Below are 14,400 nucleotides of genomic sequence, written 5' to 3'. Positions count from 1 at the left end.
ACATGCAACCCAGAAACTGGATTAACATTCATGCGTAACATTCTTGGTTTATACATCCTTCTGGTTTACATAGCACAACGTAAGGGGGTTTGCGACTAACGACAGGTCGTCAGAGCGGAACCCCCTTGCTGGTCCAGGACCCCCCGAGCGGTCGCCGTTTACTGTATTTCACGTGTGTTTACTGCCAGTCTACTGTTGGCATTCAGATGCGCCTTAGTTACACATTCGTTGAAACTGCCGACTTGAAACATCTGAAATACAAGAGCAGGTCTCCTCCTCGGACCTCTGACCAGCAGGTTGCTCTTTTAACGAAAGCTCCTTGACCGCGGCGCTCAGCTGTCTCCATGGCAACGAAGATACCCGGTGCTCCGCTGGTGCCGAGTAGGAAGGTGCAAATTGACGGCTCACTGCGTGTCCCACTGTTGTCTGAGGACGGAGACATTTTCTCACCCTGCCTGTGTCTCAAACGTCCAGGAACGACTTCCTTAAGCGGTCGGGGATCGGTGCGTTTCGGGGGGTTCGGAGTGTCCGACGTGATCGTCACCGAGGGATGCCGAGGAGGAACGAGAGGCTCTCGCACCGAGAGAGAAGTGGGAACAGGGCCTGGAATTGTCTTCTGCTGACAGTCAATTGTTTATATCTCATTTATATAGTATGTGCTCAAGTGTTCCAGCCCTTAAAAAACAAAGAAGGAAATAAAAGGTTTTATATATGTATAGCCTTTATATATGTATAAATTAAGTGGTATATTTCTGGAAATGTGAAAGGATAAAAGCTGAAAGGATATGAAAACAAAGTTTGATTTACCCCCCCCCCAGGTATTCCTCGTAATCTATAACCCAAATTCTGTTTTATCATGGATATATACAGCATTTCTATATTTTGTTTCTATGGTCCACAGCAAAAGTTACCTGTTGAAATATTTTTCTCACTGAAAAAGATCACTAGGAAAGTGAATATTTGTCCAGTATCATAATTCTAAGGAATCTTGGAAGATTTTTTTTTTTTTTTTTTTTTTGGAACAACTTTTTCTTCCAACTAAATATTAGAAGCTTTTGACCTTGTGCTCTATTTACTGCACGCATTTGTAATTTAAATATTATAAGTATTTGCACTTTCTTCTTCTCATAATGATCCTGTGTCTTTGTTGCTGTGACCCAGTTTCATTCTGTCAATTAATTTAAAAAAAAAAAATCACTTTTTTGAAAAAGAAGGTCCACTGACCCTCTTCAGCCCATCCTTCTCTTTCCTTTCCATCCCTTCAGCTCTCATTATCAGACCTGCTGCTTCCCTCCACACGGCAAACGCTCCAAACACACGAAACACTCCAAGCACACAAGACCGGGGCTTTTTTTTTTCGTTTTCATGTAAGTGAGCCCGCAACTGTCCCTCCGTTAAATTACGGAAAGCCTGCAAATCGCCCTTCTCGTTTACCCACTTGCGCGACATACAAACGGGCGAAGAGACGCCCTGCGTTTGCTGCGAAGGCAGTATTAATAGACGGTGAGGGTGCCGTGTGTCTGCGGCGCTCGCGGGAAATGGGCGCCCGTCGCCGTGGTTTCCGAGCAAAGGCCGCGTTCAAAGGCCCCTGGAACGGTTCCAGAAGCTTCCTTCGATGCGGTCGGGAGGGCGGAGGCGATTGGCTGGCGACCGGGCCGCCGTCCCCAAGGCTTTTACCTGGCGGCAGCCGCTTGAGCGAATAACTGGAGAAATGTGTTTGACATTTGTTTTAGAAATCGATCGGCGTGAGCCGCCAGTTAGAGCGCTACTGTGTACCGTACTATGAGGGACCTTGCGTTTTAAAAAAAAAAACAAAAAGTCTTCCCTTTTACTGCTTTCTCATCAGCTTGTGCTTTTTTGTCATCTATTAAAGAGTCTCTTTTTTTTTTTTTTCCCTTTTTGTCTGCAGGGCTCATCTTCCGAAGCCAAAACAAACCAGGCGACAGGAGGATCAGGGCCGGCGGACGACAATGAAGTGTTTGGTAGGAAACTCTTTTCGCAGTTTTAGTTTTTTTAAATTTTCCCCCCTTCTTTCTATAGCATCACTCATGCTCATAGTAAGAATACGTTGTGAACCCAGAGATCACAGGTGCGCTTCCCATCGTGGAGGCAGCCCGGTTGAAGAGTAGCATCTGTGGCTGTGCTTGTGTGAACGTGCAGCTTTTACACCGAGCTGGTTGATGTGTCCCTCGCAACGCTGGAGAACAACGTCCCTTGGTTGAACTCTCAGGTCGTGATCCACCCTGTGGAGGGGCATTATTGCCTGCAGTACCTCCAGCATACAGAAGGGGGCGCAGTGCCTCTTTCACCCTCCTGTCAGAGGCGGTGACTGGTGGTTCTGCCAGAACGGCTCTGCCCTCTGTTCATACGAAGCATCTCCGTTAAGGAGTCGGACCAGGACGGCCCTGATGTCGTGCTTTGGCGCTGGAAGACGTCACTGAACGATTGCCCTCATTCGGCCAAAACTGTCAACTGACTGAAATCTAACTTAACTATAAACTTAATTGTAAACGTCATCTTTTTGTATGAAAGAATCTCAGCTAATGAAGTGTGTGATGAGGCAGACGGTCAATGGGCAGCAGAGACATCGATTTCCACAGGATCTGCTCCTCGGACTCCGCTTAACCCTAACGGCTCGGGTTCGATATCGAGCTACAGTTAATGCGCTGCAAAACTAGATTTGTTTCATTGAAAGCGGCTGCAAAACGTAATCATAATACTGATTGCATTAAGTGTGTTTTTTTACCCCCCATTCGACTGTCCACGTGCACCTGTGCCTCTCGCTGATTATTCTAAGTCAAATATTTCATATGACGCTTGCAGTTATAGAAGTGAAAAAAATACATTAGCAGTATAACTATGCTGTCAAATCTATGGGTCCAGATGAGCATCATACTGGCAGCACCATCTCTGACCAAGTGTCTCTCGTAGTTTAATCAACTTTTTCAGACTGAGCGTTTCTGACAGATGTGTCTGACTGAGAGTCGCCAGTTTTCTCTGATGTGTGTGACCGAGAGTGACCACATTTCTTTGACCAACCGTGTCTGACCGGGTGTATCTCACCAAATGCATCTAACCAAGTAGGACCAGGTGTGTCTGACTGAGATTTTCTAACCTGCTGTGTCTATATGTGATACTCAGCCTATAACACTGCATAACCTTGGCATCAGCGTACTGCTGTAAAGCCCAGCTTTGCTGTTCTGATCCGTGGTACTGTGACACAGTGTGTCCAATTCTAATGCCTTTTACCCCTCTCGGAATCAGTGTGGCTGAGTCTCTGCGGTGCACAGGATGCTTTCCATTAGATTCTTAGATCCGAAGCAATAAAAAGGATTACAGTCATTATAGCAGTGCTGAAACTCCCACGTTTGCGGTATAAACAGATTATGAGTACTTGGGTCCATCTTTGGGTTTAAGGGCTGTGGAGGTGAATTACTCATACCCAGAGGAGAAAACCTCTCCAGGACCCATGGAGCCACATGAAGAAGCAGCAGCCAGTCAGGGGCGGCCTTCGCATCCTGCAGGTCACGTCTGGGTACCGCGCAGTTTGTCACTGTTCCATTCGGTCTGGCAGCATCCCCTGCTTCTGCCTGCTCCCGCAGGGCCACACTGCTACCACCACGTTGGGGACACTGTTCGTAAGTGAACCGTGGAATGCTAATACCGCAAACAAACGATGAGCATGGTCATTAACTTCCATCTGGTGAACGCTTTGGAAAACATGTTATGGTCTTCTAAATAGTCAGCACGTTCACGTTCTGGATTCATTCACTGTCGCGCTAATGGCTTTGTTTGTCCTCTGCCTACTGATTTGTTTGTTTATAGCTTTAACTAATAGTAGCAGTAACAATAATTACAGTTCATCCCAGTATGATTGGACTAATGGCGAGATGTGTCACGAGATATGCCGTTTGACATGATGGTAGTCTTGCTATATGTAAATAGCATCTTAAAACAGTTTTTTTTTTTTTTTTTTTTTTTTTTTTTTTTTTTTTTTTTCCAATATTAGACATTTGCGTTGAGTATTTAGAATTGTGTTCATACAAATCACAGAAAGTTATTTTTAACAAGCTACCATCGGTCAGTATGATGTCGCTAGAGAGAAAAATGACCAATGACCTTATTGATCTGGCATGAAGAATTTGATGATTCCTTCCAGTTCTGCGTTTCCAAAAAATGTTTTTCTGTTATGAGTTTTATGCTTGAAAATCACTTTACATATTCACCTTAAATTACTTTTTTAAATTTGGGTGTCATTTTGCCCAGATTTCATCAATGCATTTGACTGTCTAGTCATGCATGGGTAAAGTGTGTCCTTAATCTTTATTTTGCCGAGGCCTTTGTCTAAGATGACTTTACAGTGATTTACCCATTTATACAGCTTTGTAACTTTTAAATATTAGTTTTCATGAATCTTAGCTGAGGCTAATCTTTTTTTAAATGTATTTTTTGTCTTAAAAATTCATAATTTACTTAATTAACTGGAAGCCAAAGAGTGTTGGTCTCGTCACTTGGACGTCGTACTCACGGGTGGTTTACCCTATCGACAGCGGTTACAATAAAAAAGAGGTATTTTAAATGAGAACACTTTCCAGGCTGTGAGCGGTGGTGATAATGAGTAGAGTGTTTGAGTCCAGTGGGTAAAATCTGCAGTGTTTTTATATATATATAATATGGCTGTTAAAAACTGTGTAAAATTTCTGGCGTGTGCGGTAGAGTGTGTGATGCCACGGTGCTCGGCTGTCTAATGGCAGTGGCGCCAGTTGCCGTCTGTGGCCGACCCCCACCACAGAGGGTCGCGGAGCTACGGCACCCTCCCGGAAACAAGGAGGGAGGGGGAGGAGGGGGCAGGCTTGGAGAAGATGATTAAAGTACACGGACAACGCGTTGTCTTGGTTACCGTGGCAGCAGGATCAATAGAAAACCCATTTTCACCGCTGGCTGAACAGGAGCCACTTTGTAGCGTGAGCTGGATGGTGTTGGGGTAGCGGGTGGAGGGGGGTGTTCCGCTGTCTGTCGGCAGTCTCGGGGTCGGAGTTTGGCCTCATGGCCTCCTTTTGTCCCGAGGGCAAAGATTTGTTTTCCCCAATGCTGTGTCTATCCAGTTATTACTGACCCGACAATGACAAGATCATCGACAGCGTGAGACCAGCTAGGGTCTCTCGAACCCTGGGCCTGCTTTTCATCACCGTGTTCCTACTCTAAAATAAGGTTACTTACCCTGTCCCCAAAGCTACTTACAGTGTTAAGCTAAGATGATGCCCATCTGCCATAACGATCGAGACGTTCCATGCCGAGCTGGGGATCCAAGATGCCATTTACCAACATTATAATTACTTGTTAAACACTGGCTTACAATTGTTACTTTCTAGAATGCCCAGGAGCGGTGGGCAACCGCTGGCCCGTGGACCCCCAGAGGTTTTTTTCTTCTCCTTCAACCTTCAGTTGGGAGTTTTTGTTCCTTTCCCCGGTGGCCAGTAGGTATACTTATGGCTCTATAAAAGTACTTTATTATGGTAGCCATTAGTCGACCGTCTTCTTTGTTTGTATCTGTTTTTCTTGCTTTATGCCTGTGTTAAAGCGCTCTGTGCTGCTGCGTGAGAAGAGCGCGCTATAAAAATAAATAAAAAATAAAAATAAAAAAGCTACTTTCACTGATCTATCTATTTACACAACAGGTAATTTTCCCTGTATCAGTTCAAGGGGAGGACTGAAGGGCACCGCAGCAGGAGGAGGGATTTGAACCCTTGACCTTCTGATTACAAGATAACAGCTTATCCATTCGTGTCCATTCATCATTCCTCTTTTTGTGACTCTCTTCAAATTTCAGCGTAACACACTGTTTGAGTTATGTCAGTGTGATTGGGGGAGGGGGAGTTGTCTTTTTTTTATTTTTTATTTTTTAAAGTTTGCTAAAACACACCTATATTATCAGCTGTAATTCTCACCGTTTTTCTTTGCCTCTTCCCACAGAATTACTCCTGTAATTTTTTTTTTTTGTATTAATATTTGTCCATTTCTAAACTTAAGTTCCTTTTTCCCGAGCGTTCGAGGCCACGGCTGTGGTTCTGTTCACTGACCGAAGGACGCACACTCTGCTGCCGTTAAAAAACACATTGTTATTAGAAGTTCCTCTGAAAAAGTTCATTCTGAGCATCACCTTTCGAAAAGGGCCATCGGTACAGATATGTGTGACAGGAGAGACGCCGCGTCCTTCGCTTGTGAGTTAATGAACTCATTATGAGATATAGCTGATGAAAAAAGAAAAAACAGCAGCGACTAGAAAGGGCTTCCACTACACTTTGAACTTGATTTTCACTTTTAAGTTTGGAATCTTCAGCCCCTGTCCTTGTGTCCGTGTGAACAATGTGGATACGCGAGTTTGCGTTTGCCGCACGGTTTTGTGTGGAACCGGAGGTTCGACTGCGTCTCCCAAGCGACAGGTGATTGGTTGTTGGCTGCCGGCAAAGTGCTGCAGTTCATACATTCTACTGAAACAGCCCTGCCAGAGGGTTTACACACACACACACACACACACACACACACACACACACACACACACACACACACACACACAACAGAAGAGGAAAGCGCAGGACGCTGCTCCCTGTGTCAGTTTATTTGAGTTGCCATCTGTTTGAGGCTATTAGCCAAACTCCAAGCCCCTCGGGCACCTCCGCCCTCTGCAAACACACCCGCCAAGTCGGCCGCCTTTCACAGAGACATTAGAAGCCCATTACCTGGAGCGCTGGACCTGCCGTTCCGGATGCCGAGCACGAAACCTGAGCATCGCAACCTCCTGTTGGCTCCTGCCCCCCCCCCCCAAGGCCTAGTGCCGCTCCTGCTTTGCTCTTCGATGCGCATCAGCCGAGAGGCAGAAATCTGCCGAGAGCCCCTCCGAGGACTCGACTCGAGGTTACCGTGCGAACGGCCGACAAGGAAGGGCGGCGTTCGCTGTGCCGCTGAATTTTGGCGCTGCAGCAGAGCAACTTTGACATTCCAGACCAGACCAGTTTTACGGCACAATTTGGGTGACTTGGCAATCATTTGTCTGAATTCACTTCAGTTTAGCTTACGTTTATTGTCACTTGTCACTAGTCTAATATGCTTTCTGCAGTGGTGGCACAGCAGGTAGCGCTGGTGCCTCAAATCAAACTCGGTGTGTGAGGAGTTTGCATGTTGTTTCTGTCTGTGTGGGTTTCCCCCAGGCGCTCTGATTTCCTTTTGATGGATTGTCGTCCCATCCATGATCTACCCTGCCTCCCACCCAGTACTTCTGGGATAGGCTCCAGACCACCGAGACCCTGCATTGGACAAGCTGCTGTTGGTAGCGAAAGAATGGACGAATGTGTACATCAGAAGCAATGAAGGAGTTCAATCTGGGTATGTCAGTGTTACTCTTGTTAGAGGTTAAAGGTCATAAAAACAGAGTTGGTAACACTCAGATACAGGATCTTGGGTGGAAAGTTGAGTTATTTTGAGAACGCTGTCACGGTAACACAGGTTGCCTGCAGTACTGCCCATCACCACTAGAAGTGCAGTGTCCCGAACCAGCGGCTCGCAAACGGGAAACTGCCTCGGATTTTATATATTATATATACACACACACATTGTCTGAAACCACTTGTCCTGAGCAGGGTTGCGGCGAGCCGGAGCCTAACCTGGCAGCACAGGGTGCGAGGCTGGAGTTTAGCCTGGCAGGGCTGCGCCACCACACCCCCCCCCCGCCTCGGATTATAGTTGACAGTAAAAACAGTGTGTTTGTAGTTGTTTTGATTGTACTTCCGAAGTTGCTTTTACCACCAAGTCACCACAAGTTACCACTCTGTGATCAGTGAAAAGCTAATATTAGAGGCTGTCCATTTATTCACCAGTAGTAAAAACCTCAAAAATATATTAAAGAATACATTGAAGTTTTATTATTTCATAAACTTTGAGCTATATTAGGATCAACAGTAATTTTCAATAACTGGAAATAAAAATGTTATTAAAATAAATGTGCTCCTCAATGCTGACTGCTGACAGATTTATCCCATAAACATGAGCGATGTTCTTCCTGCTGCTATTGATCAGAAACATTTGGGAACATGAGAAACGAGCCATAAATACTGTGCGTAGAATTTAGTGCCCAAATCGCTGGTGTTTTCTATGTAGGTATATGAATACCATGTTACCATTTCTATGTTTTTATGTTGTTGTTGGCAAAAACAAAACAATAATCCCAGTGCAGTAAACTGTTTAGGTGCTCTTTACCGCCACCTATAGGCTGAGCTCATCAACACGGGTAGCGGTTTTCTGCGCTGCAAACTGAGATTCTACAAAATCGTGTGAAGAAAATGCAATTAAAAATAAATAAATCAGCAAACTGGAAAATCTGATTATGTTTGAAAATTGACACCCTTTGTAAGTGGAGGCGACGCCAGGCCTGAACAGCGGGCCAGGCTGAGATACCCACAAACGTCTTGCGGAATCGAGACATTGACCCCATGTGCATTTGCCATGTCCTTTTGGAGGCACCAGGGTGTAATTACGAAATGAAGATGTACTGGAAAAAACCACAGCTTGATCCTCATGTAGACAGATTAATCCTTCTAAGGTAATACAATTGAATCCTCCATTATTTCAAGGTAAATTAATTATAAACCTTTTCATGTGATCAAGCTTTAAATCAAATTTTCCTACAGGACCTTCTAATGTGGTTGTGTGCCGATGTAGGCGGTGTTTACCTCATAAACAATCATTTGGTTATGTCTTTTACCCTTTTGCTATGTAGTCGCGCTCGATCCTGACCCCTGGTCTTCTCATTAGTTCCCGTCCGTTCGTTACTAATTGTGTGTCGAACCCTGACCGTAGAAAGGTCACGCTGAGCTCCGTATTTGTATTTGTAACTATATTATCTATTTACATAATATATATACAGTATATGTAGTATATAATACATGTACAAGGTTCTCGGTTCTGGCTCCGCTGTGGTGGAACGACCTCCCCTTCTCACTCAGAACTGCTGAAACTCTGTCTGCATTCAAGAAGGGTCTGAAAACCCACCTTTTCCGGACCCATTTCGCCCAAGATCTCTCCAGCTCACGTATGGTGACAATGTTCACGCACCGTAACTTCATGAGCATCACCAGATATAGCCTTTACACAGCCAATGTATGTAAATTTTGTGTACCTTAAAAAAAAAAAAAATTAAAAATTGTAGGAAGGTGCCCGGATAGCGGAAGAAGATGGATGGATGGGTGGGTGGGTGTAGGAAGGTGATCAGGATTTATCGATCCTGTGTTTCATGCACCTACTCGAGCGATGAACATCGGTGCATAAAGTGGAAAGAGACAAGCTGTTTACTTAAGAATCGCATGTCTACAGCCATGTCTCTTTCTCTTAACGTAATGAACCCGTTGTATTTCTCTGAGATATACGTCACTTTGGAGGAAAGTGTCTGATAAATGAATAAATGTAAATGTACCAGGTTAAGTAAAAAGGTATCTGTATAAGTGTTTTTTTTTTTTTTTTAAATCTACATGTTTTTATATTATTTTTGAAATGTTATTTTGGAAAAGCCTGTAACCTGAAGGCATCTTGTCACAAATGTTGAAACTAGTCTTTTAAAGGTGTGTGTTGTGCGGATGGGAAGCCCTGGTTTTGAGGTCTCGCAATGAGCGGCGTATCCTTGGGATTCGCCTCCGTTTCTCTCCTTGTTTCGCAGTCGGCCCAGTAAGTTCCTCGAGCTGCGGAACAAAAGATGTGTTCACAGCGTTCGGAGACGTGGGTCCTAACAAAGCTTCCTTTTCCATGCTAGTGGGAGGCGAACACACTGCTGTGTGTGCGCATGTGATTTGGACCTTACGCACATCTCAAGACATTAGTATTAACTCCGTGTTACCCTGCGTTACCCTGCTGTGGGAGGGTATGATCACTTGTCTGAACAGAACCCAGAGGATGGCAGATGGATGAAGCACACCCAGAATTACAAAAAAGTGAACCTGTCATGTAGCAAGCAACCAGTCACAACCGTCTCCGGTCTCATTTCCGCTCTCTACACACTAATGGCGTTACCACGATTTTACCGCGAGACCTTCCCCACGAAAAATGAAGAGCTTAGGGTTCAGCAGATCGCCAAACTCAACCAGTTGGGAAGCCGTCTCATGTCGCCAGTGAATATAAACGTTTATCTCGTATTTCCCAGAGTACCTCTCTGCTCCCGTTGCGTAGAAGACGGCTCCTTGTGCTTTGAGTCGCCCGTAATTCCGGCGGGTGATGTGTCCGCACAGGCCTTGATGGGACGTGGGGCGACAGCGCGCGAAGAATGCGACCTCTTAGAGTCCCCGTTCATCAGCGCTGCATCTCTTAGGAAGTTGGGAGAGGCCTTAAAAACCACTTGGCACCTTCTGTCTCCTGCACCCTCTGTCCCCCTCAGGTCCGCCCCTCCGGATATACGTATATATAAGTGTTTCTGTCTCGTGGCACCTGGACTCTCGTTGGCTGTCGTCACACTAGTTGTACTCCCCGCGCCCCACAGTGCGTTGGAATCTGTTACCGCTCGATTCTCTTCACAGGTTGGGTTCAGCATAAATCTCCAATGGAGCTATAAGATATGAAGAAATAGTTTATAAGACTTTTTTAAAACCTAATGCAAGCTGCACGATAATGAATTCATTCGAGGTTGCGATAAATAAAATTGCTTTGTCTCCGCAAACTTCTGTTCGCATTCCCGTTGTTGACTTGCATCCCGTAAACGTGTGCAGCGTTCCTCATCTTGTTCCTGATCATCGGTGCTCAGGAACACCACACTGGATGTGTAGACACTGTGCAAGTGAGTTGAATTAAGGTGGTCCTATACCGTTATTCTCTTTACTGCCATCTGCTGGCTGGCTGTGTAACTACAGGTTGCGCTCGCTGTGCTCTACACAGACATGTTAGAAAACTGATGAGCGACGGGAAAAACAATTAAAACTAAAAGCGGAAAACCAAAATTCGTAACGGGACCGTTCGGAATATGAGCAGCCGCTAAGTTTCAGTTGCTGCGCTGAAGTGCTGCGGAGCGTACCCTCGCTCCTTCATGTGTTCCCGTGGCGACCGCTCCCGAGACGGATAATGGCGACCCGGGACTATCGATCGCTGGGGAGCTCTTAATTGGCATCTCACGGGGGCAGGTTGTCTTCCCGTGACGGAACGTGCGTGACGCTGCGCGATACGCACACAGCAGGACCTGTTTTGCAAGCAGCGTGTTTGTTTACCGCGACTGTCCAGAAGCGCTCGTCCGCTCGTTCGTTCGTCGCTGCGGTGATCAATAGGATAAATGCGCTCTCGTTTGCATCAAGCACCGCGGGGACATGCTTATCCTGCCTCCGAGTATCGTAATGGATGCCGAAGTAGTGCCGAGGCTCATCGATGCCGAGAGCAGCGCGACGCTCACGTGTTCGCTGCGGTAAACAATCCCGTGTTCGGCACATGCGAACGGACGAAGCTCCGCACGGGAGACGGCGCGCGTTCGTCCATGAGGAGAGCTGCTCCGCACCTTTCTTGTAGCAGATGCCTTCCTGGACGCATGAGCTCGACCGTCCCTCTCGCCCTTCATCCTTCCTCATCCCCATATCATGCATGTTGTGCGGGTGTGTTTTTTACCTGCGTGTGAAGTGCTCTCCGCTTTCAAGCCCAGTGCAGTGTTTTTCATTCTTTTTTTAAATCCGTTATTAATGTAAACGCAAGTAGACAGACGGCATTTTCCAGTAACGTCAATAAAGGGAAGAAAGCGTCACGATTCCGAATTCCGCCCATAAAAACGTTCGCAACATACGACTCGGTAAACGAGTGATCGTAAAGCAAAGGATACATTCATTTTCACATCGATATCTGTGTGCAGAGCCTCATGATTCAGTCACGTTTTCTTCTAGCGGCAGTGTCACACATCCCCGTGTCTCCCTAGAACCAATAAGACGACTAAGTACGACATTATAAAACAGATTTTTTTTCTCACCGTTCAGTTCCAATGAAGTATTTATATAAAAAAAAAACACCGCACAGTTCCCAAAAAACATCTCGTGCATCGTTACAGTCGGAACTAATAAGGAGACTTAAATGGTTACTGGAAACATCGTCAAACCTAAATTAATGGCAATGACCGCTTGGTCTCAGAGCAGAACAGAGGGCCGCTGTCTCGGGGCCTGTGGGGGCCTCGGCGGGGCCGCGCATGCCGTTCGGGACCATTGTTTCGGCTCGGGGTGGGCGGTCCGCTCAAGGACCGCGTTCCTCTGGCCGTTCCGGGACATGCCTTCCGCGTCTGCGTCCCACCGCCGGATCCCAAAGACTGCCTTTGTGCGCCCGTGGCCCTGGGGAGCGGGTTGGGGGTCGGGCGGACACGGGGCCCACGCTCGACATTCCCGCAAGAGGCCCCTCCGCTCTGCTGGCGGATGCCTTCCTGGGCACGTGACCGCGACCGCACCTATTGACCTTCAGCCGTCTTCGTCTCCTTGTCGTCCGCGTTGTCCGTTTTTTCCTCTAATTGATCGTCCTTCAGTTTTTTTTTTTTTTTTTTTTTAATATTTTGCTGAAGTAAACGCAAGTGAAATATTTTCCAATGAAAATGGCCAAAGAAAACGAAAACTCGTACAACTGTTATCGTTCACGAGGTTCCCCGTATGCCGCTCCATGAACGGCGCAATCGCAAAAACATTAACGCTACATTAACGTAACATAGTACGTTCATTAGTACATCAGTATGTTCCCTGAAGTCTCTGTTGAACCTCGACGTTAAAACGTTTGACCGTAGCCTTGGACCGCTGCGTGTTTCTCTGAAATAGGTGTCAATGATCTAACTTTGTGGTAAACTGTTAATAACGAAACCCAGTACCGTGGTTAGTACCTTATTATCGTGGTACGACGTTCTGCTGGAACTGAACTCGACCGAGGAGCTCGTTGCAGCGGGGGAGTCGGCGGATGAACGAACTGCTTCTGTGACTAAGTTGCTGCCATCCTGGTCCTGTAGGTCCGATTGGGTTTGGGTAAAAGTTTGGTTACATTTTTGTTGCTGCGGTTGGCAGTCGCTTTTATTCTGGGCGACACGCAGCTGAGAGTAAACGGAAGTGCAGCTTGTTTGTTCGATGCTGAGCCCTTGCTCTTGCGTTCGTGTTCCAGCAGCATAGAAAGTGGCAGGCGGTGAGGAATTAACTTAGGAAAATTTCAAGAGCTCGGGAGGGAGTTGCGAGACCTTTCTGGGATGCTGGGAGGAGCAGGAGCACCTGGGTGTGTCAGGTGAAGAGTTTGTCCGCTGCCCAGTTCTCCGTGTGTCCGTCAAGTGGGGTATCGTGTAGTTTGTTCATTCTTAATTTTTCTGCCCCCTTTAAAACGTTAATTAGCCGTGTTGGCAGGTGGGGGCGGGGCGACACCCGCCGCCACCCGCTGCCACCGCGCTCCACATGGAAACGAGGTGCTGCCAACGGCCACGAAAGGGCTGCCAGAGGCACTCGTGCCGAGCCACAGCGAGCGAGATGTTTCCCCACCGGTTCCGATGCCTCCGTGTCCCCGACGCCCCACAGGCTCCAAAGGGCCTAAATCCAAAGACCTTCCCTCTCACTGTCCTTCCACCACAGAGAAACCTTTTGGTGGCTCTTAGAGGGCTCTTCTTTTGTTAAACGGTGAATTTGTGTGATTTAACCAGTGATTTCTTGTTTCTTCTCCCATCACTTACCTTCCCTCGGTTTGATTTGGTCCTTTTGGTCGCCGACCCCTATTTGAACCCGCATCCGTGTTGTTCGCTGGCAGGTCCCACGGCTTCAGTGGAACTTCCTTCTTGCTCCTCTGGGCACGAGGGAGGATTTGTACCGTGTTTCTGAGTTTTTGGGTGTTTCTCCGGAATCATCTCTTCCCAGCAACTCATATGCTCTGGGTAGCTCAGTGCGTTTGGTGTGTTAAGAGCGTCGAGATGCAACGGGGCCCTGCCGTGCGCGCCCAGCTCCGCGTCTCTATCGGATAAGTGTCGCCATGCATTGGGCTCGGGCTCATACTTGGACGAGATATTTTTGTGACATTGCAGCCTTTGTTCCACACAAATAACTGTGCAAAAACAACAATGAGCCACTGTTAAGAAACTGTTAGCATTCAGATGCCCGGATTTTTTAATTAATTATTTTTTTTCCCTGCACACTTGAGCGCAGGACAGAGCGAGCGTTGTCCCGTGGGCTCGGTACACCAGTCCAGCGCTGTCGGCCGCATTGCAGCGCACTTAGCTCTCGACACGGACCTCTATATGCCATCATGTGGTACCTGTAAAGCAGCCCTTACATTGACATTTACAGTTTCTTTGATACCATGACGGTCATAGCGCACATATTCCAGGAGCAATCTGTGGAGGTGACAGACGGAGAGGAATTAAACGGAAAACGAGCAGACAGAAAGCAAGAT

General features: G+C 46.8%; 1 protein-coding gene across 1 annotated transcript in view; it reads left to right on the top strand.

The window, feature by feature from the left end:
* Positions 1-14,400, top strand: part of LOC114912548 (myelin basic protein-like) — a 38,385-nt gene that overhangs the window by 22,763 nt on the left and 1,222 nt on the right. The window contains exon 3 of the mRNA XM_029259808.1: positions 1,910-1,982. Within this exon, the coding sequence (XP_029115641.1) occupies positions 1,910-1,982 (73 nt within the window). The remainder of the gene's footprint in view (positions 1-1,909; positions 1,983-14,400) is intronic.

This window comes from Scleropages formosus, chromosome 18 (genome assembly GCF_900964775.1).
Source record: "Scleropages formosus chromosome 18, fSclFor1.1, whole genome shotgun sequence".
Classification (NCBI taxonomy): Eukaryota; Metazoa; Chordata; class Actinopteri; order Osteoglossiformes; family Osteoglossidae; genus Scleropages; species Scleropages formosus.
The sequence above is the reverse complement of the archived record's forward strand: the minus strand, read 5'-3'. Positions and strand labels throughout refer to the sequence as shown.